Source organism: Aspergillus alliaceus, assembly GCF_009176365.1.
Source record: "Aspergillus alliaceus strain CBS 536.65 unplaced genomic scaffold BDW43scaffold_31, whole genome shotgun sequence".
Classification (NCBI taxonomy): domain Eukaryota; kingdom Fungi; phylum Ascomycota; class Eurotiomycetes; order Eurotiales; family Aspergillaceae; genus Aspergillus; species Aspergillus alliaceus.
In genome coordinates, this window is record NW_022474714.1 from 299,274 (window position 1) to 325,251 (window position 25,978).

The following is a 25,978-nucleotide window of genomic DNA, read 5'->3' on the forward strand; positions in this document are numbered from 1 at the left end:
CAAACAACTCGACTCTTCTCTTGACCTCCGCAATCACCCTCAATCAACACCATCCTCACCGGCTCTCAACACTTATACGACATACGCTCATTTCACTTCCCTAGCATTAGCTTGGGGCCAAGCACTCCGTTTCGCTAGTTGAATCTACGAACCGTCCGTCATGTCGGAGGGTCGCCCGTCGCTGAAACTCACCTTTGGCAAGAAAAAGGCATCAGAGGAACCGCCTAAGCAACCAGCTCCCCCTCCACTTTCAGAAACCCCTCAACGCAAACTCACGCTGAAGATCGCACGGAAACCAACAACAGAACCAGAACCAGAGAAGGCGAAGAAGAAAAAGCCATCGAAAAAGCGGCCAGCCAATGAATCCGCCGTGAGCGAGCCCGCTGCGCCCCAGGCCCGGCCAGAGTCGCAGACAGGACCCAAGCGTTTGAAGTTAAATCCCTCCAAGAAGCCCGGTGTGCAGTCGATTCGAATTAAAAACAAGGGTCTGGTTCCAAATCGGCCAGTCGGTGTTGGATACGACTCTGAAGCGTCGGATACGGAAATCGATCCCTCTATCGAAGAACAGTTTATCCTGCGTATGCTTCCAGGGGAGGAATGTGAGCATCTACGACGCGTCATTGCTGAACGACGTTTTGATCGCTCGGAGTTTTCGTTTAAGCCGCTCACCCGCGAAGGACGGCGTGCTGTTTTCAGGGTACGGGATAAGCAGTTTGCCGCCGCTTTGGTGGATTTACCGTGTATCATCGAGGGCATGAAGAGTTGGGACCGTCGTGGATGGTACAAGTCGGGGGATATTTGTCAGATGCTTTTGGTACTGGGCCCGGTTGCGAGCGAAAAAGAGGCTCTCGACTATCCGCTCCCTCCTGAAGTCGAACGCTCCGACGAGAAGACCTTACAGTATCCTCATGGCCTGACGCCGCCTTTGCGGTGGGTTCGTAGGCGGCGGTTCCGTGAGCGCGTCAGTACTCGGACAATCGAGCAGGTTGAGAAGGCTGTAGAGGATTTGATTGCGCAAGATGAAGCTGCCGTGGGCATCCCTCGTTACGAGTTAGTCGACAGTGCATCGCTGAACCGGGCTGAGGGTCTCGTGCAGAGTGGAGATTACTACGAATATGATGACGAGCAAGACGCAGAGGGCGAATGGGAGGAAGGGATGGAGGAGGCTCCTGGTATTTTCGAAGACTTTGAGGACACTCTCGCTGCTGAGATGGAGGCTGCTTTGGCTGCGGAAGATACTACAGCTCCTACCGCTCCCGTCGATAAAGGAGTATACCAAGCTGGCACACCTACTGCGACAAAACCGCCCACACCCGCGGCGGAATCGTCGGGCGATGAGAGCGATGAATCCGATGGCGAGGAACGCGGGGTTCTTGAAGATGATCTCGATGACGAACAATTGGAGCAACAGAGACAAATGCAACAGCAGCGCGAAGAAATTGACGAGCTGGAAGCGCTGATCCGCACGGAGACCGCCAAATGGGAGAAGATGCAAAACCATATTCTAAAGAACAAGCTTGCCAAGCGCATTCAGGAATTAAAGAAGGATTTATCCCTAAAGAAAGTGTCTATTGGAGAAGGCGACGAAGATGCTTGATCCTGCTACATTGGACTCATTCTTTATGGTGTTGGACCGTTGATACTTGATACCCCCGATGAATAAATGTACTTCAAATTCGATATGACAGAATTATCTTCCAGCCTTTTGTCAATCTCCTTTATTCTCTTTTCATGTTACTATTATTTAATTGAGGGCTGGAGTTGCTTTTCTTAATTAATTGGAGACTTAGTGTCCCGTGACTAGTGCTTAGCCCTATAAATATGGGTGAGCCACTGGCCATTCTACAACAAGCAACCAAACTTTCCACTTTTTATTCACATCAATTGCCCCGGATAATGGCTGAGAACATGTCGGCACCTAACCAAGAACAAGAAATCAATCCTTGGTCCGTTGAGGGTGCCCGGGATGAGAACGGCGAAATTGCCTCGATTGACTACGAGGCCATTTCTCCCGGGTGGGGGGTGTACCATGCTCAAGACCTTGCCGTAGCATGCATACTAATTATCGACAGGAAATGGAACACGCCCATTATAGATCAGAAACTGCTCGAGCGCTTCGAGAAAGTTACTGGACACAAGCCACACCGCTGGCTCCGGCGCGGCCTGTTCTTCAGCCACCGTGACTTCGACCGGATATTGAACCTATATGAACGTGGCGAGCCCTTCTTCCTCTACACTGGCCATGGTCCAAGTACAGGTAGTCTGCATCTGGGTCATACAATTCCTCTGCAGTTCACAAAATGGCTCCAAGATATCTTTGACGTCACATTAGTTTTCATGCTCACAGAGGATGCCCTGTTTAAAGTTCAACCTCACTTTTGGAAGAAACAATGCAACATGCCAGGGGGAATGCCCGAGATGTCATTGCCATCGACATCGACATGAAGAAGGCCTTCATCTACAGTGACCTAAAGTATTTCGGTAACCATTTCCTGATGAATGCCTGGGAGTTCTCCAAACTCGTGACGTTCAATCAAGTCCGTGGTGCGTTCGGCTTCAACCAAATGGCTGTGGTTCCATACATAAGCATAGCCAGGGTGTATGGAAACACAGCTAATTAGCAACGCAAATCGGCACTAATACCGGGCGAGTTTTCTTCCCCTCTGTGCAACGCGTAGCCGCCTTCGCGACGTCCTACCCGGAAATCTGGTCTGACTACCCACAGCCTACTCGTACGCAGTCGATCGCCAATATCTCATCTTGATCCCCATAGGTATCGACCAAGACCCTTATTTCCGGTTACTCTGGGATAATGCCTATAAGGTGCGTTTCCCGTCGCCTAAACCGGCGCTCATCCACTCCAAATTCCTCACTGCTCTACAGGGTCCCGGTGGTAAGATGTCGTCGTCTAACCCTAATTCCGCCATCTTCATGTCGGACACAAGAAGAAGATAAATAAGTATGCGTTCAGTGGTGGTCAGGTTAGCGTCGTGGATCATCGGAGTCTTGGAGGGAATCCGGATGTGGATGTTTCGTATATCTATCTGACGTATTTTGAGGAGGATGATGCTAAGCTTGAGGAAGACTATAGGGGCTACAAGAGTGGCTCTCTTGACGGGCGAGCTGAAGAATATGGCAATTGATGCTCTACAGGAGTATGTGCAACAGTTTCAAGAGGAGAAGCTAGCTACCGATGAAATCCTAGAGGAGTACATGCGGCCCAGGAAATTGTTGTGGGAGGGAAACCCGAACCCCGTTGCTAAGCCTAGTGGTTTCTGACTATATGGTCGGAAATGGGATTTATTCGGGGTGGAGTATCTACTCTTACTTAAAACGACTGTCCAGCTGCGACACTTCAAGTTGCCCAGAAACGTCAGAGCTCTTGTTATAGCTAGGTTTCCAGCAGTTATTCAATTAATATTACATTCATCTTCCAAAATCCCCCAGAAATACAAGTATATACCAATCCTAAAATCATCTAACGACTGGTCCCCCCGTCCCCTCCCTAACAGCCTCCCCAACATCAACCCGCCTCTCCCTCTCCAACCTCCTCCTAACCTCCTCATTCTCCTCACTTTCCCCATCAAACCCCCACCCCGGCTCAGCAGGCGACTTCCCCACCCTCTCCCCAAGGATTTGCTCATGCTCCTCCCTCTTCCGATCCAAGTCCAACTCCCCGGGCCCTCCAGGCCCCATCGCACTCCCCACCGGCCCCGCATGCGCTCCCGCCTGCGCTCTCACCCGAGCACTCTTCCCCTCAACCGCAGCCGCAATATCCCCCTCCGCTGGCTCCTGCTCTACCCCATATTCCGTGTCCACGTCGCCGGCAGATCGGAGGTTGTATCGTTCCTGTTTATATTTCCCGGCGTGATCGGAAAGAGCGCTGTTGTTTGCGGGGTTGGAGTTCGGGCCGCGGGTTATAGGTGAGATGGGGTCGCCGCGGTGGCGGGTTTGGGGGATGCGTTGTTCTTGTTCAAGGGAGGTCTGTGATATGGGGTTTTGGGGTTGGGTGTAGGTTGATTGTTTGGGGGGTTGGGGGGGTTGAGACTGGGATGACATTTTGGGTGGGATATCTAGTAGGCTTTTACTTAATTGGAGTAGAAGTTGGTGCGGTATTGGTCGTATTGATTGTGGAAAGATGGTTGGCAAGTGTAGGTTGGTTTGAAGTTGAGGTTGTTTTATGTTGATTTATGAGGTGACGTCAGCGGGAGTTAGGGCTTCGTGTGGATTTTTAAGGGAAAGCTTAATCGAACCAAGACTTTTAGTACTGTTGTTAATTGATATTATCTTATATTAATTAATAGAGAAGATTCTGTTCCCTTGTAGATCATAATGCCTTTCATTATTGAAGATCCGGAGAGGAGAGAGGCTACCATCAATTCCTATAGCCATACAACCAACCCTAACACCTACCACATATTACCACATATCCAAGTAATACAACAAAATTCAACTCTCAACACCCTCAAAAAACTCCCCTAAAATCCCATTCACCTCCTCCCTCGCCTCAAGCTGTATCCAATGCCCCGCCGTTGAAACCCGTCTCACCACCAGATTCTTCGCAACCCGCCTCATCCCCTCCTCCAACCCCGGTAACTCCAGCTTTGACGGCCGCGCACAAAGCATAAGAACAGGCATAGAAAGCACCGGCTCAATCTGCGCCTCTACCTCGTCCTCAACATTGATATTCTCGACCAGAGCCCGGTACCAATTTAGCGCTGAATCGTGATGACCCACCATGAGCTTCTGGTGCATTGCGCGTTCCTAAGTCATGTAAGCCTTCCTAGCCTTCATCATCTTCTTTCTTATTGGTAATAACCAATAGTAGATATAGTATAGAATAGAGTATCAGAATACCCACCTCCTCAGTAATATACTCCGCCAACCCGCCCCGTCGATTCTCCAAAAGCCACCTCTCCATCGCCCCCGTCGGCCCAACATGCTCAACCCATAACTCGGGGTCCCGGGGATAAAATAGCGAGAAGAACGAATCGGCCTAGAACGGACAAACAAAGCCCCATTAACACCACCCACCCTTCACTCACTCATCCAGACCCAAACAGGTAAAGAGAAAAGAAAACTCACATATCGATCCAACACCTCCCCCGTCCCCTTTCCCGCCAAAAATCCCACATACCCAAACCTCTCAAACCCCAACACAGCCTTCGTCATCTCATTCACAACCCCCAAATCAAACCTCACCCCCGGCAATGCGTACGGCACATCCAGAAACGCACAGGAAAGTAACCTTTCTGGAAAATAATCCGCCATTCGGGACAGCAGCGTGCAGCCTGTATCGTGGGCAACGGCGTGGACTTTCTCGAGCCCCTCAGCGTCGAGGAGGGAGATTATTTCTGCGGCCATAGATTTGGTTTTGTAAGCGTTTAGATTGGTGGGTTTGGAGGTTAGGCCGTAGCCTAGGAGGTCGGGGGCAAGGATGCCGTAGCCGAGGGTAGTTAGGTGGGGGATTTGGTGGCGCCAGTCGTAGCTTGTGGAGGGGAAGCCGTGGAGGAGGAGGATGGTTGGTCTGGGAGGTGAGTGTGAGGGTGATGGTGAGGGGTGGTGGTGGGTGTAGCTGTAGGTGTGGTTGTGGGGAGTTGATTTTGGGGTATGGGATTTTAGGGTGGGCATTTTGGTTTCTTTCTTCTCTTGGGGGTTATGTTTGGGTTTGTTTGTAGATTTGTTTATAAAATGGGTGATCTGGGTTTTTGGAGATCTATATAGGGTTGCAGAGTGTCAGCGGAGACTTTCGGAGACTTGGCGCTGCGGTTGATGACTTTGTGGGTTGCGATTGGGTTTCAGGGTGAAGGTACTTCGTATTCTGGTAGATGAAGTTGTCTTTTGTTAACTGTACAGTATGACTTTCCTGTCGATTGATAGTGTTGTCGGGCTCTTTTGTAAATGTATATACATCAATGGAGGCGAGTTTGGGTTATCAGCTTAAAAGTTCGTTAGCAATACATCCACAACCGGTATGATATAGACTACACTAAGAAAAACTACATAAAAGCCAAATAATACTGAAAAATTATGCTTTAATATCGACGATATTAGCAGCGAGTAAAAACTTTTATTTTTAAGACAATTTGTTTATATTGTTTCAATGAGGGTTTCAGCGGCGTTTATGCGGCTTATGCGTCAGGTAAATGTTATTTGAGTTCGAGGGGACTAGTAAGTGGCTTGTATGGGATGCTATGGAAAGCTAGTCTTCTTTGAATTTTGTACTGTATCTCTAGGGAGAAGATAAAGGGGGCTTAGGTTCATACCTACGGGCTACTTCAACTCGAAAGTATTGTCTGAAGACCGGGGCAGCCATGCTGTGAAAGTAATTTTGATATAGCTTAAATTAGCAAGAACTTTTATTGATTGGGACGATGGCGCAGTTGGGAGCGCGTTCGACTGAAGTTCACTTCATCATCTACCTTTACAGGTTAATCGAGAGGTCGTCGGTTCAAACCCGGCTCGTCCCATGTTTCTTTTTATTTTGGCAGCAAAATAGACCCTTTTTGTCTCTTTCATTGTTCTTGAATTTATTGCTTGCCTGTTGTTTAATCAATAATTCAGTTCGACGTTGTGGGGATTGCATTTTAGAGATCGTGTCAGTTGATTGTTGGTATGCCATTGGCCCGTGGTATCATCTCTAACTACACTGTAGGACGTTGAAGTCTCTGCTAACCAAGAATAAAGTTTGACAAAGAAAATAATGCAAAAGAAAATAGCAATCACATCCCTTCGAATGAATAGGCTCTAGGTGATCATATCAAATCATATCTACCACATCGCTGGTGGCATCATTCTAGACGTACAACGGCGACATCGTCTTCAACAAGATGGCGCGCCGTGACCGTTTGATTATAGGTCTACTGTTGAATATTCAACTTATCCGTGGAACTAGAGATCTCCGACACTCCATCAGTGGAGGCAGCCTCCTTCTCCTTCTGCTCCCTCTTCTTCTCCTTCTTGGCCAACTTCTCGGCCTTCTTAGCGGCCTTCTTCTTGGCTTCCTCCTCCTTCACCTTCTTGGCCTCCTCGTCACCGAACATATCACGCCACTCGTTAGCCTTCTCCGGCTTGATGTTGCTGAACAGGAACTTGGCCTTGCCGATTTCGTGGCTGGGCTTGACGGTGTCAGCGTTCCAGCGATCGGGGATCAGGATCGCCTCTGTACGGAGGATTTCGTTGATTGTCGCGGCTGTGTCGGGCATATAGGGGGCGAGGAGGGCGGAAAGGAGGTGGATAAGGTTAAGGCCGAGACCGATCACAGCGGCGCACTTGGCCGGTTCGTTCTCGGCGAGCTTGTTGTCGAGGCTGTTGGACTGGAGGAAGAGGTTGCCCTTCTGAGAGATAGCGAGGACGACATCAATGGCGGCACGGATCTTGACGGCATCGAGGTACTGGATGTACTGGGTCAGCAACTCGTTGATCTCCTCCTTGAAGGTATCGAAGGCCGGGTCGGAGTAGGTGGTGTAGTCGGGCACGATGTTGTCGTAGTTCTTGGAGTTAACGAACTTCACCACACGGCTGACGAAGTTACCCAGATTCTTAAGGAGGATGTTGTTATTCGAGCTGATGAAGAGATCCCAGTTGAACTCGCTATCGCCAGTCTCGGGCCGGTGAGAGAGCAGGTAATAGCGCCAGACGTCGGCGGGAATGCCGGTCTTCTTGGCCGAGTCTCCGAACACGCCGATGCCGCGAGACTTGGAGAACTTGCCACCCTCATAGGTCAGGTATTCGGTGGTGGAGAGGTGGTGAACCTTAAGCCACTTCTCACGAGTACCGATTTCAGTACCGGGGAACATGACGGAGTGGTAGGCAACGTTATCCTTTCCGATGAATTGGTAAAGCTCGACATCCTCCGGGTTGCGCCACCACTTTTCCCACTCGGCGGTGTAGTTCGCGGTGATAGATACATAACCAATGCAGGCATCGAACCATGAGTAGATGACCTTCTCCTCGTAGCCTGGCAGAGGCACCTGAGTACCCCACTTGATGTCTCTGGTGATACTACGCTCTTGCAATCCCTTCTTCAACCAAGACGATGTGATGTCCCTTCCGTTTTGTGACCATCCTCCCTTTGTCGAAGACTCGTCGAAGAAAGCCTGGATCTCGGGTTGTAACTTGTCCAACTTCAAGAAGATGTGTTTTGTGTCCTTCTTCACGGGGGTGGCACCGTCCAGCTTGCAGCGGGGCTTGATGAGATCCAAGGGGTCGAGAAGCTGACCGCACAGGTCACACTGATCACCATAGGCATCATTGTACTTGCAGTGAGGGCATTCACCCTGGATAAAGCGATCTGCCAAGAACGACTTGTGCTCTTCACAGAATAATTGGGTCGTTACGTGCTCGGACAGGAAACCGTTGTTGTGAAGCTTGAGGAAGATATCCTGGGTGATCTTCGTTTGAAGCTCGGTGGTTGTACGCCCGAAGATATCAAAGCTGATGTTGAACCATTTGTAGACTTCCGCGTGCAGCGCGTAGTATTTGTCGCAGAGCTCCTTGGTGGTCATATTCTCTTGAATAGCTCTCGCCTCCGACGTTGTGCCGTACTCATCGGTACCTTGGGAGCAGAAAACAGAGTCAGCATGCGAATGACATTTGATAGTGCGCGTATTGGAAGAAAGGACTTACCGCAGATATAGAGGGTGTTGGCGCCACGGCCACGGCCGTATCTGGCAAAGACATCAGCGGACAGGGTCGAACCTATCAAATTGCCCAGATGAGGAACATTGTTCACATATGGCAGAGCGCTCGTGACGAGGAAATTGCGCTTTCCCGATTCAGGCAGGATGGGTTTATTTTGTTCCGTCATTTTTCCAGGGTGATCAGAGGACGTCAATGTTTCAATGAAGGTGGATTTCTTTTCACCTCGTGTCCTCAAGGTAGCCAGGGTTGATATTCGGGGTTAGTGGGAGGAGAATAGTGTGCGGGAAGAAAGATAAGCAGCAAACATACTCTAACAAATCTCTGCCCCGCAAAGGATGACTCATGAACAAACCCCTCCAAAAAATGGTCTTAGTTAAGTTAGTGATTGCTATGGCTGACTCAGCGTCTTGTACATATGTTATATCCACGCCCTACAGATGATCACTCCCTTTCCATCCTATTCAGGGCTCTTCTCTTCAGGGACTTTTGTAACTTTCACCAGTACATGATAAGGAGGTGACTGTCTTGAACTATCGGTGTTAGCTCGGCATTCACCCAATCGTATACTTGGGGTTCTTTGATGCCGTCTCGGCATTGGGGACCCTCATAGTATCAGACCTACTACTCTAGATCTCCAACAACTATCGTTTGAGTATCATGGAGGTCCACTCCGGCACGGCCTGCCGCGTGGTTCGTGCTAAGCATATTTTTTGACCTGCTCTGGAGTCTGTAGATCGGTTGACTCGCTTTAGTTGGCTATACCCAATCCGGAATGACAGGTTCACAGCCCTGCTGAGCTTTGACCATATAGATTACGTCCAGGCCCAGTGCTCTAGGCGTCATGATAGCTTTCATTTCTTTATTCAATGTTTTGCAGGGATTGCAAAAGAAATATTAGCATGATCAAGGTAATGGATTTGCTCAACCAGGGGTCGACCCCATTGAGGGTACAAATGCGTTCAGTCATTAGCTAGACACTGGCAGTGTGATTGCCCGCTTGCATTCTAGGGGTAGAAGACATGAAAGAAAAGAGAAAGGGAACATGATATGAGGACAGAGAACCAAAAAATGTATTAATAGAACCCGTTAGACAGGAAAAAGGGGAAAAAAGATGTTGACGAGAGTGGGATTTGAACCCACGCCCCTTTCGAGACTGGAACCTTACTCCAGCGCCTTGGACCGCTCGGCCATCTCGCCTATTGGTTAAGATAACTCTCTAAGCATGTATTATGAACTAAGAGGAACCAAGAAGCAAATTATCACCTCCCTCGTATCAACTGCTTAGCAACTAAAGTAGTGCAAAGATTTTATTTCACAGTTTTGGCCCATTCCAGTTTTTTACAGGGTTCCCTGTAGAATACCATTCACTCTAGTGCTTGTTGGGCTACTTATGCTTTCTAATAATCCTGTGCCATGTACAGAGTACTGCTACACGAATATGTTTATACTTATTTATCCTCCGATGTCCCTATAGAAGCAGGGGGTTGTAAGTTTGATTCTTTACATAAGCGGTTATATTAGTTATATTGATATCAAGCTATTTCACCATCACTGCCACGGTTTCATTATTTGTTAGGAGAAGGGGGCATGTAGGACCTTGAGGAATTTTTATGGGCTTCCCATATAATGGGCCTCGCCTAACCCCTGAGCTTCTTTAGTTTAGCACAATGCAGTTTTTCAATCGATGGTTTTCTCACTTAATATCTCAACATATTTCCCTCCCCACAGCGTTGAATATATTGAGGTGCACGTTAGATCATCAGCCAATGTTGGGTTTTGGTCGAGTGGAAAAGCGAAGAATTCGTTATACAGTGGCACCGATCTGTGGCCATAGTACACCTAGCATTAATGACTATGCTCGAGCTCCCCGTGGCCCCCCATCAACACATCACACACACGCACGCAAGGACAGATTATTAGAGGATTCAAACAGTAGTCGGTATTTCCAAAGCACCTAATGTGGGAAAGCTGACACCAATCTAGCCTATGTGTACGTCGGCAAAGTCGAAGCTCCCCGGCGGTGCTGTTTGGCCAAGGGAAGACGGATACTACACCGGTGATCTCCAACCGAAGAATATTATGGTCGAACGGACAGGATCACGTGAATATTGGAGTCCAATATTCTGAATTACGTTTACTGACTGAGAAATATCCGGTTAGTATCCTGAGTACTGGGAGTTTTGCAGTGCCACTATCTTATGTCGGTGGAAGCCAGCTTGGCTTGAAATTGCCCCGGCATTCTAGATCAATACCCTTTGGGGTATCTCATGATGCAGGTGGTGTATACTACTGCGTTTCACTAGGAATACCATACATTATGTCTAGCAAGTGGGGTTGTTCGTCATTCACGGTGGTCAGAAAGTTAACTAGTTTCGAGCAGGCAATACATAGAGACAAAGATAGCAGATATCATATTCTTAGAAAATAACATAAGTCAAGCTAGAGCATGCAGATATTCACCCTTCTAGTCCTTCTTATAGAGTCTTTCCTTAGCCCTAGGCTTGTGAAACGAGCTAATGTCTGTAGGTATTGAGTTGAGCGGAGGGTGCACAGCACCCGCTAAGCTAGATTGTAGCAAATCCTTTTTCACCCACTTAGAGACGACTGGGCCAGCTGACGAGGGAGGAGAGCATACGATTGCATCAAGGCTTAACGATGCCCTTCTGAAGAGCGAACTTCTTGACATCTTCCACCCATTCTCCACTGCGGTAAAGGGACTTGGACGGACCTTTCTTCCTACCGTTCAATAGCAATTGAGATCATGGTGGGAGAACTGCTTTGCAGCACTCCCTATCAAATCAACCCAGGTCTTTCTGGTAAATGCTTCCGATTCTTTTCCCACTGTTTACCATATACGAAGCTAAGCCATCAGGGTTCATGAATGCGCGCGATTCGTATGTCATCCCCATGAGAATGGCACCAACAACAAGGTAGGGGCGTCCTGTATTTCCCTACATTGCGTTTAGGTTCCGGTCTTGGTTAGAAATAGTGACATGGTTTGGTGCGCCAGCGTACTATGCGGCGTGGACTGTGTAGGACATAGTTGGCAAGGTATTGGGCCGCTTATTGTGGTAAAGAAGAGGGCAGGTAGGCTTTGTGGTGACACGAACTCTCGATGAATTTCAGATGTTGGATTTCTCTTCCTCTGCCTGACCGTAACTCTCATTTATATGGTTTTGCTTCGAGGTGTATCACTAGAAAAGACACTTTATAGAAGCCTAGATGTGGGTGGATTGACCAATGAAACGGCGGCAGGCCGTGCTGTCGAGTCACGGCGCTTAAATATATACTGCACCCGAGGTGAATGACTCCCATCGTCGAATGTATTAAGTTATACTTCGCTTTCCCTGATCGTATTGAAAGAATTAACAGTAACAAGGGAGCTAACCAAGGCCATGGACGGGGGAACGGGTATCTGATGCAGAGTAATTAACTTGTGAACCAATTAATACCACCAATGGTGGATTAAAGCGTGAAGGTTATCGCATGCTATATTACAGCTACTCAAAATAACATAACTCGAGGCTCGGTGCTTAATAGTAACAATAGAGGCTTGTGCGTAACAAATGCGCTCTATCTTGTACACGGAACCGCGATTCGATGGTTCCCGATATCCACGACCAGGTGTTTGGATGCAGGATACTTGCCGGTCAATAACGGCGACCCTTAGTGCCTGGGTTTCACAGTAATGTTCGTGATTAACCATGGCGTGACCCTTCGCGTAGAACTTCAAGTAGATGATCTACCCTGTTGCTCAGATGTGTATTGCAGCGAAAGTATTGTTCTCATTGGTTAATCTCGGGTCCTGGAATGAAACAATACAATTATATTAACATTCTCATAAGGCTCTTCAACGTCCATTAAGGATAGAACAGCTAGATCAGTTTGCTGAGTATATCTTTGTAATATCGAACGCTGGAATTTTAGAAATTAGACAGGAATGTGATCCTTCTTGCACTGTGAGTAGAAACAGTGCGATGGCCATGTAGCGTCTTATCAACCATGATTTGTAGTAGCCGAGCATATTCAGCATCCTCGCTTTGACCCAGCCTGCGTAAGAGCCCTTTGTTCATTTCTGTCTGATTTGAGAGTGGATCGGACATTGCTGGGTCGTTATTTTCATTCCAGAACACAGCATCATTGCGAGGTTGATGATTCAAGCCATCAAGATATTTTGGATGCGGGATAGTGTGTAGCTCAAGAATCACAGCTCTAATTAGCTGGCCAATATTGTTCTTCTCGCTGGGCGTGAGGGACGGCAAAAGAGTGTAAATTATCACTAGGGATTTGTTCCATAATAATATAGGACATCTTGGATTCACGTTCCGTGAACGACGTATATACTTTCGGCATACGGACTCTACTATTCACTGCAATAAATTCCATAGTTTCTGCCTTGGCGAGAGGAAGGTCATTCCCAAACTTAACCGCGAAACGGTCTTTTGACTCGAACCACTTTATAGGTACTATCAGCAATGCTCTGCAGATCAGTGGCCTCTTTGATTTCCGCAATGGTTGCCAAGCTGAAAGTCTCTGAGCTGGCCTCATCGAGCATTTTATCAGTGGCCTGCAATCTCAGCAGAGTGATGATAGGGATGGAATGTTGATGAATGCGAAACCTATTGCTGGATCTATGGCTAGTAGAGTGGAAAGGGAAGTTAAGAACGGTCTGTATTGATATAGTTCCATTATTCAAAAGATATTGCAATCAATAGGCGAGATGGCCGAGCGGTCCAAGGCGCTGGAGTAAGGTTCCAGTCTCGAAAGGGGCGTGGGTTCAAATCCCACTCTCGTCAACACATTGTTTTTTGTATCTTTTTACATTTTTATTCCTCTTTCTTCTAACCCCTCCCCACCCAACCTTATGCTGAACACAAACTTGTCTTCATTATACTAAGAAACCTAGCTATTGCCGGCCTAACCAAACCATATTATGCTTTGAGTACACGTCCATTCCTGTTCAAGACTTCGGACTATCAAACCAAAATATATTGACGACTACACCACCAACCTGACTTTGGAACTCATTATTCTGCTGTTAACGCCAATGCTGGTTTAAGCAGACGGGTGAATAACCCTAGACCACACTTGGGATGAGACCAGCTTTCTCCAAATCAGATACTACGTCTTTATACATAACTTCTAAAGCCTCTGCGGCTTCCACCTCCGAAACTTTGCCCTGCATTATATAGTGCCGCATGGCAGGTTAAACTCACGCTCTTGAAAGTTGTGAGCCACTTCTTTATGATTTCATTGTTGTCGCCAAAATGCTTGATTCTGGAGTTGACTGATCAGAACTGTCTCGGGACATTGCAGGTAGATAACATGGCACTCGAAAAGAATTGCCCGGTCCATCTTCTGTGGGAAACCTTGCAGAAAATAAATATTGTATGTTAGCGTCTGGTCCTGACGTGAGCTAATACAAGCAAGATATAAACAAACCATCTCGGAGAAACACATAGAATATTCGATACAGAAGGATGATTTAATGGCTTGTTTTAGTAGTTGATCATGATCCCCACTCAATGCAACCTTCTTCTGGGCGATTGATCTATAGTTGCTGTCTTGTCAGTGGACCCAGTTACGTAGTAAATATCCAATGCTGAAGAGTCTGACGCCATGTACTTGAGATAGATTTTTGCACTGTGTTTGTTCCTTTTCCTGAGCCCTCCAAGGATGAAAACCTTTAAGATTTGCGCTGGCCAGTCTTAGAATCGGGATCAGGTGGATTGGAAAAAGCTATTTGAAATGACATGATTAAAATCAAACTACTTTTGGGAGACTCAGAGAAAAATCTTCTGGCACAAATGGTGCTTCTAGATGAGTAATTTATAGCAATAGGTAGTCAAAGTCAAGCTCCTGCCTCAGATGAGACCCGGTTTTCTTTGAATTGATATTTCTACTACGGAGTTACCGCTAGTAGCTGCACCATTTATACTGGACTGGATGAGAGATGTTTGCCTCACTTCTTCATAGAAATGACTATGTAGTCCTTCACTAGAATGTAGAAAAGCCTTGCTAAGACCGTCAGGTGTAACAGCTTTTCAGCTTCGCAAGGTTATTCTTAGCTAGAATAATGTCAAGTAGAGTATGGGCCTTTTACCTCATGTCCGCGGTGCACCTTTTGAATGATAAGAACCGCATCAGCCCTATGATTTATTGGTTCTAAGTAGCTCTGAGTAACACCGGGTGTGAAATGGCCGACTGGTGACTGCTTACCAGTGCAGGAACATCTATCAAAATTTGGAACGCTAGCCCAGGGTCGATTACATGTAAAAGTTTAGTCTTGACAATACCATTGGTGTATTTCTGTATTAGATCACACGTCCGCTTTTCTATCTTGTTGTTAGGTCTAAGAAGACTTAATCTTGTAGAATACGCGGAAGACTTAATCTTGTAGAATACGCGGAAGACTTAATCTTGTAGAATACGCGGAACTGACATCGACAAAGAACCGTTTTGCCCTAGCAGGTAGTTGAATAATTGTTTTAGTAAATTCAAGGTCTTGATTATTGACACTATCCTAGGCCTTGGTTTCATGTCTAGCAATTCTTAAAAGATGTAGGATCCGTATCGGACATTGGCGATGACGCTGTGACTGAACTTAGGAACGTTCGTGGAAAAACACAGTTTACTCATCTTTGAAAGTAGGAGTCGTGGTAATTTGGGATGCTGCTCAATTGAAGTGATACTGAGGGGCTCTTCAATATTCGGAATGAGCCCATTTTGTCATAGCCGGTATCCTCACAGAAGACGCAATCGTCTAAGTCCTAATACAGACCTATACCCCCAAAACGGCTACATACCCTATAGGTAGATGCCTTCTTATCCATCATGGAGATGATCTCAAAGGCTGCATTTGAAAATTGAGAGAAGGTGGTTGGAATTCGTGATTGGAATTGTCGCTACGCAGACATTGTCCCGGGGGTGGAAACGATGCCTCCGCCGTAGATGATTTCGTGGTTTTCATGACTGATGCGCACAGTATTTAGGCTGATCCCCAGTTCGTCCAATAGATCTTCGATACTCATTCAATCTTGAAAAAACATCGGTACCATTCCACAGCTCTTTCTCTCCGTTGTTGCTTTTCTCTGGCATTCCCACCTGCTCCAACGCAAATGATGCTCCAACGGAGCCCAAACAAGCCGCCTCAACGATACTCCCTGTCTTGAGGTAACCAACGGCAAATGCCCCGAGGAATGCGTTACCAGCTCCAGTCGGATCAACCACTTTGGAATTCTGTCCTTCTCCTGGTCTAGATTTATGAAATGGGGGCAGCCATACAGGGGTAACATTGCGTGCCATAATGACACAGCCATGCTCACCTGCTCGGACAATCACAATGCCTTGTCCATCTGGGCCCACACCGCTATCCAGGAAATTCACCGCCAACGACTCGATCCTACCCTTGTTTATAGCAGTTGATAGCGGCTCTCCAAATAGTGTGGCTAATTCTAGGTGGTTTGGAGAAAATACGTTGACAATAGCCGCGGCATCTAGGCATAGCTGTAGATTCTCTGGTTTACATGAAAGTGGAGCAGGCTCCCAGATCACCAGAGGACGTGCCAGTATCCCTGAATTTTCCCTAAGAGCAAGCAGACTCGAGAGACGGGCCGTAATGCTGTGAGGGGCTTCAAGATAGTGATATGCTTGCGACGTCAGGAGTGATAAGCTTTCTAAGCCGTGATCTTGAATTGCAAGGATAGGCGTTGTATACTTGAATTCCTTGGCTAAAGACAAGTTAGCTTGTATTTTCCCTGTTTGACGCACTGAGCACCTGGTAAATCATGGGGGAGGTTTCCGCACGTCCAAATGTTGTATCTTCGTACGCGAGTAGACCTCTCGTTGATGGTTTGCTTGGTTCTCTTTCTATGGTCAATGTCGCATCCCAGCTTTCTAGACGGTCCTCTATGTGTTCTGGAAAGTCATTTCCAACATGGATTATCCAGCCTAAGGAACGACTTAGTGGATGGGGAAGAAATAATCGAGCACCGAGTGTGGCTAGAAGACATATCAGGTCAGTTTGAAAATTTTACAGTATACTGCTATCTCTATAAGATGCTAAATGAGAAACCAACCGTAGGCTCCAGAACCACCGAGAACATCTGTCAACGGTTCTCGATTGGGAAAGCGGATTTCGTCGAGGACCACCAAGCCAAGGCTCACGAATAAGATGTCTTGTAAGTGCCCCATGAGATCTGATTAAGGGAGATTTAAAGATAGTTAGGTTTCCAGCAGGTATGATGCCTGAACTACTGTAGACAAGCTTCTTTATGGCTGTGCCTGTGGGTCAGGTGATCCGTCTAGGGAGCCAATGAGGTGTGACATAAGACATTGTATAGACAGCAGAGAGGTAGACCTAGACACCTAGTACTTCATATAGTGGTTAGGGAACTCCATTCTACAAGCACCTGGTGGAGTTAAAGTTTATTGCGTAACCAGTAATTTGAAAGAAAGTATAAATTCCATCCTTGGTAGGACTATGGATTACAATTTGGTTAATGCTGCATCAGGTCTTCGTTCTGGGCAAATCCCACAAACAGTTTTTAGAGACATGAGACCCTTAAAAGTTTGCCTCTATAAGAACTCTCCCCGATATGACCTGGCAGCTCAGCATTATAAGTCCAAAAGTTCAACAAATTCCATGATTGAGGTACCCGTTCACCTGTGTGAAACAACGAACAAAAGTGAAATCACAAGGACACTTAAGCACTCTTATACTAATGAAAGGTAGCATGCCCAGCGCTATCATTATTAGAAGAGACAATTTGCGAAATAAAAAGTGCCGTTTTGGTTGGGCTTCATATATCTGGTGGGTGGTATTCTTATATGGTCGGCCTTCTCACTTGCAACGGCTATCACTACCTTTATACCACTGAGACCATGTCGACTGCGACGTATCCTGTTTCAACTAATGCCCTCGGCTCTGGCACACCATTTGCTTTTTCAGGCATGAGTGATCTCCAGTACGCTGTTGTTAGCACTAGGACCGGTCTCATCAAGTGTACAACAGAACCTATGGTGCATTAAAAACTCACCCGTGTCTTGGGTGGTAATTGATTGGTCTCTGGTTCGATGCATCAATCGTATGCTTGCTTTGTTAAAAGTCTGCCGAATATGGAGATAGAGAATTTGTATGCAATCGGTTTCAGAGAGGGCTAATGTAACGTACATCATTAATGGCCGCGGTGGTCTATCTCTTTGCCCGAATCCAGAAGTCCAATATAACAAAAATTGCCCAAGGGGGGGGGGGGGGGGAATAGACCCCCTTACGAAGAATAAAGCTTGCCATGTTTTTAACTAATGTCTAGGTCAGTACATATCTGGATGAATAATTACGGGGTAGAAGTTATATTACGGGCTTCAGCATTTTGTCATTAAAGATGAGGTATCCATATCCTGACTAACAATCACGTATAGTCCTTTAGCGCGTTCCACGGTCTCGAATACTGGTCGATAGGCGTTATTATTAACTGAACCTGATATTCTAGCATAGAACCCTTCTTTTTGGAGAACGAAGGATTGATAGTTGGAAATGTATTACAGGATATTGTTGGAGATCATGGGATAGAAGATTGCGGTGAAGGATATATGCATTAGGACTGTACAAACTCAAGTAGTGGACATTCTCACCACTACACAGCACCCATCTCAAGGGGCCGCAATGATAGCTCAGCCCACCTGTTGCGGTGCCATACTGAAATAGCGATGGTAGGAAGGATACCAAAAATCCAAAAAGATGCTGACGAGAGTGGGATTTGAACCCACGCCCCTTTCGAGACTGGAACCTTACTCCAGCGCCTTGGACCGCTCGGCCATCTCGCCTTGGTTGAGTTTTTAATTACTTATTTGACATTCTGAGCGGCGAGCTATGTGTGTGGCTTATATTACCAGGGTTGGTATCAACGCATGATGGTGTACTATATCTAGCAGAATTGAATCATGCTCTGGAATGACTGCGTAGAGAGGCCTGATATTAGCCATCAGGATGTAGAATTTCGGGCGCTGGTCACATGACCACGCGTTGCCCTATAGCAATGGAAAAGAGAATCTCAGTGCCTACACATATATATGTTATGATGTAATTATAACAAGCTCTATAGGAAGTTGGACTTGCCCGACTGTAAGATATCGTGAGATACCATGTTATTATGAGCCATACTCCCATCTAAATTCATGAAAAGTTTGACGTGGGTGTCTGGCATAGAGTCTGCAATATGTCTTTGGTGTGTAACCATTTTGACACATCTATCACTCCACCAAAATTATAGCCTAGCGTTGCACTATATGATATACACCAACAGCTATTTGACTATACTTTCCTCTTTTGTTTCTTCCTCCCTGTGTCTTCAACGGGGAGTAAGGGTAAGACGAAACTCGACAATTCATGCCCGCACGAACGATGGCAACGGCACTGCATGAAACTTAGTCACGATAAAGGATTCATAAAGTTGGGGGTTCATTATGAGCACCAGAATTGCCCAGAGGCTTTCAATCTACTCAACTGGACTATTATCTTATTTTCCCACCAAAGTACTATTAGCGAACATGATTAATGTTTGTTAAATATCTGGGACTGCTATATCTTGGATTGCCAAAGTCTTCATCCTAGAAAACCACCAGTCAGGCTGCTTGATCTACACGAGCTTTAGTTGATATCGGATATATCAATTATCACGGTATTGGTCCAAATACTAAGACACTACTGTATGACCTGCTTGACTGTTATATCAAGATTGATGCTACATATTTGGGAAGTAAATAGCTGCGTGTCCACGGCTGATTCCCTGTATGTTGCTTAATGCTTGATTTGTTAATATTTGCTTGTAATGTTAACATGACGTAGATAATTACCATAGATATCCATTAGATTGGTATGTATAACGGAATGTGGGATCTAGGAATAGTAGGAAAGGCATACGATTTACTCTGGAACAACGCCGGCCACCTTCAATTCATTTTGCTCTACTACATGTGTAAGAGATAATAATTTCTTCGCGAAGCAATTGAACTCTGTGATAATTTCAGAATATACACTTACAGTGCTTAGGCATCGTTTGCGCCCCTCGACGTATACACAACGTCCACTTACTTATGACCTACGAAAGATGATTCATGTAATGTAGAGTATGCTATGGCGCAAATGCTTAGGTAGCCGGTTATGTATCATTATACGATCAATCGATTGGATTAAGGCAAAAACAAAAACCAAACCGAATTGGGGAAAAACATGTTGACGAGAGTGGGATTTGAACCCACGCCCCTTTCGAGACTGGAACCTTACTCCAGCGCCTTGGACCGCTCGGCCATCTCGCCCTTGGTTGAAATTGGGTTGATATTCTTGATAATATAAACAAAGATATACGGGTAAGCTAAACATTTCGCTCGCTAGAGGCTCCAATTGGCAGAAAATCATGTTATATGCGTTTACAAGACTATAATATTTTTTATTGAGAGCAGCTATTTGATCAGAGGTCAACTGCAAGGTGATACACTCGGCAAATGGGGTCGATACATTCTAGGTCTGTCGTGGATTCAATACACACATTGTTAAGGGATGGGTGAATGCGTTGAATTGGCTTATAGTAATAAGATAAAGATTAGCTCAAGATATATGCGGTAAGACGTTTAATATAAACCTAAATTAACTTGATCTTTACTTAAATCATCGAACCGGTAATACGAAACTCAAACAATATGATATTGGTAGCTCAAATCTAGAACACTAAACGTGGCGAGGAAAGAAGTAACACAGGTGGTGTATGCTGGCTGCTCTGTATACCAACGCGTCCGTGACCCACCAATCAGAGCTCAGAGAATCTAGTAACTGTCAAAGGTGTCACAACCGGCAGGTAAGCTAAGCGGCAATTAATAGCCTTGTGCGGTTCCAAACGTATATCTCCTACCTACATAAGGCTTGACGGGCATGTTCATCAATTACTATGCAGCACCATATAAGACATCGAAGCATGTCCACCCCTTCAAGAATCAGATCGATTTTAACAACTGTCGGGCCATCTTACTCGAGGGTGGTGAGGATTCCCAGATCAACCTCATCACAGTCCAGGGTTTTTGCAATGTCATCGCTAGAGCGGTTGAATACGAAGGCGTATGGCCTATCGTTGGGGACATCAAAGGCGACGAATTAAAAGTGGGGCAACTGATTGCAATCGGGGGGAAAGTTCGCGGTACGTTTGCTATTATATGGATCTCCTGGTACCCGTTCAGAACTCTGTGCTGATTTGCGGTAATAAGGTGGCCCCTTTGCAGTCGTGAAGATGAAAGCCGAAGACCTCAAGGCCGGAGTGGTGAAGAGCACTTGGCTGCCTAAAGTTGATCATCCTGCCATTCCCGTTCAAGCAGGTGGATTCACTAGCCGCGAGTTTCGCGTCTGGCGTCCTCTTAGGTATGTCTACTGAGCTTTCGGAGTCTCAAACGAGTGGAACTGTCTACTACCGGACTACAAGATGACTCGAGCTGAAGACTTTTTGGCGGGAGGGATACATGGAGTGACAAGCCATGAAGATCGCCCAGTGGAGAAAGACGAGGTTCGGTTGTGGGATTTTAGCGGTTAATGGGCGACACATGAAGATAGTGTAACAAGAAGATAGGCCCCTAGTATTAGGAACTATGCCAGAAGGAGCGATATCGTTGAAACGAGCTCAGAATATGGCACGCCGCTCATTTCATGGGCAAATATATCCAAGTCATTCTAGCAGGGTCTAGTCAAGTGCAGTTCCGAAAAGACATATCCTTGCATTCAGGTTTTGATGGAACACGGCGGAGATTAAATCCTGACATATCAGGATCTAGTCCGGTTCAATATCGCTTTGACTACAATGTCAATGTTCGATTTAGCGCGGGTCGAAAGATTCCGAAGTGCAGTTTACTAGACAAGGATTCATGTTGAATACGAGCGTGACTCATCTCAAATGCAAGCTATTTATTCAATATAAAGACGACGACTGCCCCGCTCTGGGATCTTATCCTAATTTTCCTGTCTCTGACTGTCGCCATGGCTCACGATCTCAACGCCGAAGCTATTGAATCGTGGGATGTCAACGCCACCTTCTGGGACAAGAGAATGGGCACCACAGGCAATAAATGGTACAACAAGCTAGAGATTCCTGTCCTCGAGAAGCTTGCCCGTGTTGATCCTGGAACTCACGCCCTTGATCTCGCGACCGGCAATGGGCTAGTTGCGCGATGGCTGGCGGCACAGGGTGCTCAAGTCATTGCGACAGATGTGAGCCCAAAGATGATCGAAATTGCAGAAGGTTATCAGACAAACACAGAGCGTGGCTCTCCTAGAATCACCTATAAGCTCCTGGATCTGTCGAGCGCCGATGGTGTCGCGTGGCAAGATATCTTGACTGCTGCGGAGAAGGTATATGAGCGAGCTTCGTGCTGTTACCATCCGTGAGTAGCCAGGTGGAAAATAAGGACTAACAGATATCGTTTCAGGTCGGTGGCTTTGAAATCGTAACGATGAATATGGCCGCGATGGATATTTCCACGCTGCAGCCATTAGCGACAATGCTGCCGAAGCTACTTCGACCTGGAGGAAGGTGAGTTCAGTCATGGTCCATGTCATGATTTTAGATAGTGTGTTCATAATGTCTCTCAAAATTAGATTCGTGGCCAACACTCTCCACCCCGTCTTTCACACTACCTCCGGCTCGCGTGAAATCGAGCTCAGGATTAACGAGGAAAACGGCATGACAGAGCCTGTATACACTTTTAGCCTAACCCATTATATGAACAAACCACCAGCACGCGGTGTGGCGATTGAAGGGCAACCAAAATTACAGGTAGGCATGCCCTCGGCTGTTTTTATACTCCTGGCCGAGTTTCTAATGCCAGGGCAGATTTACTACCATCGCCCCTTGCATGAGCTCTTTCGACCCTTCTTTCAGGCTGGCCTCTTCCTGGATGCTTTGGAAGAACCAACATTCAGCGCACCCGATGAGCAGCAGAAGATGAGGTTAGATGCGGACGAGAATTTCCGGGAGATGCCTCCCATTATGGGGTTTAGGATGCGTCGGCTGAATTAGACGGGGACTTACTTCACTTGCAATCTAGGGTTTCGGAGAAATGTTAGTACGGAAAACACCTAGGTTTTAATAATGGTGCTTGAATCTATTGGATACATACAACATTGACAGAAGTAAGTCCGTACATCAACGAGTTTCCTCTCAAGACTGCAAAGCAACCCCAGCAACCATATCTCCAGCCAGGATTATCCCCACTGCTGCCTAATCGAATCGTTAGCCGTAGGAGTGGTACCTACAACTCTAGCTTTTGTAGCCACTGCCTGTCCTAGTCCCTATAACGGACAAGTGGCCTCATATATCCAGATAGACGCCCTACCCAGGATACCATATGTATTCTAAAGGCGGCACGCACGGTTTATCCTTAACATGATTCAACTTCCACTCGTCACTCTTATAGCAGGGAACCACTAGAGAATATATGTAAACAGCAGGCTTGCACTTTAATGCTCGGGAGGATAAACCACAATCCGGTCCAGATCCGCTCCTTTATAATCAAACCCATTGTGCAAACCCCCGATTGTAATGGTGTTTTTGTTGCCTTTTTCGAGGGTCAACTGTAGCGGAGTCGAGAGGATGATTCCTTTGTGAGTGTCCCGCTGATAGAGAGTTTGTACGTTGGATGTGTCACCGTTGACAACGACACTACTAATGCGTCGAAGTTGCCATGAACCCCCAATACGATCTGGGCTTCCACCGGCTGCAACCTTTGTTAGAAAGGACAAGTTACAAGGGGTGCTAGAAGCTTACGTTGGTCTCCGAATCCCATATCATCTGTGTCTGTTGAACCTTATTAGCATCTCGCGTTTTTGTTGAGGGAGCATGACCTACTCTGGTAGTAGAATGATACCCATTGCGGTTTACCCGTGCCTTCAATCCCTTCGAATGTGACTGTGCTGTCGTTGCCGTAAATACCAGTTAAGATGACATTATCGCTGGCGAAATTCTATACAGTGAGCGGATATCATATATGTGGAGAAAATCTACACATACTGCCTCTTGCTTGAATGCATTTCCGGAAGTCTTCGCATCTTTTCCATAGTATGTCTTGCCTTTGATCGGTTTCCACTCGCCGGTTTTGCTACAGTTTTTCAGTATAGGAGAATTTCATGAGGATCTGAGCACGTACACATTAAGGTCGTAGACATTGTGCCAGACTAACTCTAGCTTTTTTTTCTTATCATCAATGTCTACGGGCAGCCAAATGTAACGACTCTCCCAAAGCGAGTTTGTGTCCCACTTATTCATATTAGCAGAAGTAATATAGTTGAAAGTTCGTGATTTCATACCTGATCCCCAATATAAAGATAGGTAGTCTTCTTAGTCCCCTGAATCTTTAATGAGGAGCCGGACTGGGAGTTGAACGTGCGGGTATTGAAAGGTGCAACCGTAAACGGTTGAGACCAAGGACCCTCGAGGGAATCAGCCCTGAAAGCGACGACATCTACATAATTAGACCAATCCAACTCACTCAAGCAGGAATCTCGCTCACTGTTCGGCCTGTACCCGGTCTTGTGACTCATCAACGCATAATAACTCTTATCCGTTTGGATAATAGTAGGCGCTTCGAGATCGAATTTATCAAACCGGTGGACAATCTCCTCTAGCTCAGTGACATCTTTATTGTACCGAGTAAGATAGACATCGCGACCCTCCTTCCTATCCCCGTTCGAGTACAGAGCATATGATCGCCCATCTTTATAGTCCGTGAAGAGACCATAATCCTGCGACCAGTTCCCCATCGGCGCCGTCGCATTAACAAACGTATACGGCCCGCCAATGGTATCAGATACGGCAAATCCCTGTAGCAACCATCCATACGAAGAATTGTCTGCATGCCAGAACATCTGTAATATCCCATTAGACCACGAAGCCTCACGATAGAAAGAAATCGTCACCCACATGATACTGATCCGCCTCCTCACTATACGCAACTTTCGGTCGCTGAATAATATGTTCCGGGGAAATATACTCGTGCCCCTCCACCGGTTCTGCCAATATCAGCAACACGTCTCACCAATCAAATCCACGATGCACAGCATACCCAACGCTAACCCATGCGATTCCCACGTCGCCAAATCCTCAGAACTATACACCGACACTCCACCGCCCTCTTCCTGTCCCTCGACCTTGTATTCGCCGAACCACCAGAATCGGCCCGTGTTTTCGTCAAAGGTGATTCCTCCCGCGTGGGCATTCACCAGGTTGCCATCTGTGTCGTGCCACCGGCCCCCGGGCACGATGTACTTGCCGTGAGCGATTGCGCCGTAAAGTAGAAGTGAGAGAGCACGCATTCGTAACATTTTGCTTAATTGATGGGTATTGAGCTTCAGTGACCGGGGTTATACTATAGCCGGTTAGTATTATATTGGTAGCCAAGACGCCATCGGTTGGTGTTACCCCGAAGTTGCGGGGTAGGTTAAGTTGCGATTTTTCCGTCTGCCCTTGTTCTTGAGACTGATGTCGGTGCACAGGGTCTGGGGAGACTTTGTTCCACCGGAGAAAATTAAATGGATTGTGGGTTTTGGAGTTTGGTTTCTTTTGGGTGGAAGGGTTCGTTTGGGATTTGTTTTTGAAGTGGTAGAATTTGATAATATATTTGATGCTCTTCGTACGGCAATAAAGCAAATAGAAAACTTGCAAGAATAATAGAAAGGAATATAGAAACGCAAGTAAAATCGTAACAATGGTCATGCATTTCGTGATTAAGAAAAGTATAGATTCGACAGGATGTCGGCAGTCCGTTGGATATATCATTTGGTCTACAAAGCATGATCCCTGGGAAGGCCTACCTCGGGATTTGCGATCTTCGCGTTGAACTGTCTTGCTTCAATGTCGTATCACAGCATCTATACATATCTTACGAAATGATAAAGAAGTGCGCACGCTCAAGCAGAGAAGCGCCAGTTGCCCGATTCCAACACTGGCGACAAACAACGGGGATTTGGTGCCCGTTACAAGAACCGACACAATCGTGTTGAGGGTCACACCATAACGCAAAGTAGGAACGATTTCCGGTCGTATACTAGCAGGATAACAAATATAGCGATGAAACAGAAGACGGTGAACGCCACCGAAGAGACTTCCCAGAATCATGCACCGAGAGATCACGATATCACGATTCCCAACGAAATAGAAGCTTTTGTTGAATGTTCACTTTGAGAGTGCTGGTGCTAACAGACCATAAAAAAGGACCCTTGCTTTGGCTCCTCCCAATTATGTTCCTCTGTATTCGTAAAGCCATACGCATTTTTGGAAACAACGTGCTCATTCTCCACAGCATT

General features: G+C 46.5%; 9 protein-coding genes and 5 non-coding genes across 14 annotated transcripts; 6 read left to right on the plus strand and 8 right to left on the minus strand.

Annotated features, from left to right (window-relative positions):
• Positions 1-14: 14 nt before the first annotated feature.
• Positions 15-1,709, plus strand: BDW43DRAFT_131061 (transcription initiation factor TFIID subunit 7 family protein). The gene has a single exon (XM_032038188.1). It carries the CDS (start codon positions 161-163, stop codon positions 1,595-1,597), a length of 1,437 nt encoding a protein of 478 aa, XP_031898818.1. The 5' UTR covers positions 15-160; the 3' UTR covers positions 1,598-1,709.
• Positions 1,710-1,896: 187 nt separating this feature from the next.
• On the plus strand, positions 1,897-3,279 carry BDW43DRAFT_301421 (uncharacterized protein; the record flags this gene model as incomplete). Its single annotated transcript, XM_032045041.1, has 7 exons — positions 1,897-2,015; positions 2,073-2,357; positions 2,405-2,544; positions 2,622-2,732; positions 2,774-2,933; positions 2,972-3,049; positions 3,102-3,279. 7 exons carry the CDS (start codon positions 1,897-1,899, stop codon positions 3,277-3,279), a joined length of 1,071 nt encoding a protein of 356 aa, XP_031898819.1.
• A 195-nt stretch (positions 3,280-3,474) lies between these two features.
• On the minus strand, positions 3,475-4,059 carry BDW43DRAFT_312600 (uncharacterized protein; the record flags this gene model as incomplete). The annotated part of the gene is made up of 1 exon (XM_032047394.1): positions 3,475-4,059. The coding sequence occupies one exon, from the start codon at positions 4,057-4,059 to the stop codon at positions 3,475-3,477; it is 585 nt and encodes a 194-aa protein (XP_031898820.1).
• A 310-nt stretch (positions 4,060-4,369) lies between these two features.
• Positions 4,370-5,665, minus strand: BDW43DRAFT_281251 (alpha/beta fold hydrolase). Its single transcript, XM_032042483.1, has 3 exons — positions 5,086-5,665; positions 4,862-4,996; positions 4,370-4,764 (listed from the first exon to the last, which is right to left on the minus strand). Exons 1-3 carry the CDS (start codon positions 5,629-5,631, stop codon positions 4,450-4,452), a joined length of 996 nt encoding a protein of 331 aa, XP_031898821.1. The 5' UTR covers positions 5,632-5,665; the 3' UTR covers positions 4,370-4,449.
• A 703-nt stretch (positions 5,666-6,368) lies between these two features.
• On the plus strand, positions 6,369-6,470 carry BDW43DRAFT_t156. Its single transcript has one exon. It is a non-coding gene; the product is annotated as a tRNA-Phe (tRNA).
• A 76-nt stretch (positions 6,471-6,546) lies between these two features.
• BDW43DRAFT_281252 (methionine--tRNA ligase MES1) lies at positions 6,547-9,024 on the minus strand. Its single transcript, XM_032042484.1, has 2 exons — positions 8,629-9,024; positions 6,547-8,557 (listed from the first exon to the last, which is right to left on the minus strand). Exons 1-2 carry the CDS (start codon positions 8,807-8,809, stop codon positions 6,861-6,863), a joined length of 1,878 nt encoding a protein of 625 aa, XP_031898822.1. The 5' UTR covers positions 8,810-9,024; the 3' UTR covers positions 6,547-6,860.
• A 734-nt stretch (positions 9,025-9,758) lies between these two features.
• BDW43DRAFT_t160 lies at positions 9,759-9,840 on the minus strand. Its single transcript has one exon. It is a non-coding gene; the product is annotated as a tRNA-Leu (tRNA).
• Positions 9,841-13,357: 3,517 nt separating this feature from the next.
• BDW43DRAFT_t157 lies at positions 13,358-13,439 on the plus strand. The gene has a single exon. It is a non-coding gene; the product is annotated as a tRNA-Leu (tRNA).
• A 2,017-nt stretch (positions 13,440-15,456) lies between these two features.
• On the minus strand, positions 15,457-16,862 carry BDW43DRAFT_281254 (pfkB family carbohydrate kinase superfamily). The gene is made up of 3 exons (XM_032042485.1): positions 16,722-16,862; positions 16,450-16,644; positions 15,457-16,373 (listed from the first exon to the last, which is right to left on the minus strand). The coding sequence occupies exons 1-3, from the start codon at positions 16,834-16,836 to the stop codon at positions 15,610-15,612; spliced, it is 1,074 nt and encodes a 357-aa protein (XP_031898823.1). The 5' UTR covers positions 16,837-16,862; the 3' UTR covers positions 15,457-15,609.
• A 1,524-nt stretch (positions 16,863-18,386) lies between these two features.
• BDW43DRAFT_t159 lies at positions 18,387-18,468 on the minus strand. Its single transcript has one exon. It is a non-coding gene; the product is annotated as a tRNA-Leu (tRNA).
• Positions 18,469-19,877: 1,409 nt separating this feature from the next.
• Positions 19,878-19,959, minus strand: BDW43DRAFT_t158. The gene has a single exon. It is a non-coding gene; the product is annotated as a tRNA-Leu (tRNA).
• A 610-nt stretch (positions 19,960-20,569) lies between these two features.
• On the plus strand, positions 20,570-21,062 carry BDW43DRAFT_312604 (uncharacterized protein; the record flags this gene model as incomplete). The annotated part of the gene is made up of 2 exons (XM_032047395.1): positions 20,570-20,831; positions 20,899-21,062. 2 exons carry the CDS (start codon positions 20,570-20,572, stop codon positions 21,060-21,062), a joined length of 426 nt encoding a protein of 141 aa, XP_031898824.1.
• Positions 21,063-21,658: 596 nt separating this feature from the next.
• BDW43DRAFT_312605 (class I SAM-dependent methyltransferase) lies at positions 21,659-22,697 on the plus strand (the record flags this gene model as incomplete). The annotated part of the gene is made up of 4 exons (XM_032047396.1): positions 21,659-22,030; positions 22,108-22,211; positions 22,277-22,454; positions 22,512-22,697. The coding sequence occupies 4 exons, from the start codon at positions 21,659-21,661 to the stop codon at positions 22,695-22,697; spliced, it is 840 nt and encodes a 279-aa protein (XP_031898825.1).
• Positions 22,698-22,917: 220 nt separating this feature from the next.
• Positions 22,918-24,997, minus strand: BDW43DRAFT_320586 (putative beta-glucanase; the record flags this gene model as incomplete). Its single annotated transcript, XM_032049103.1, has 9 exons — positions 22,918-23,394; positions 23,445-23,474; positions 23,526-23,640; positions 23,688-23,775; positions 23,824-23,933; positions 23,984-24,138; positions 24,187-24,541; positions 24,597-24,685; positions 24,739-24,997. The coding sequence occupies 9 exons, from the start codon at positions 24,995-24,997 to the stop codon at positions 23,138-23,140; spliced, it is 1,458 nt and encodes a 485-aa protein (XP_031898826.1). The 3' UTR covers positions 22,918-23,137.
• Positions 24,998-25,978: the final 981 nt, after the last annotated feature.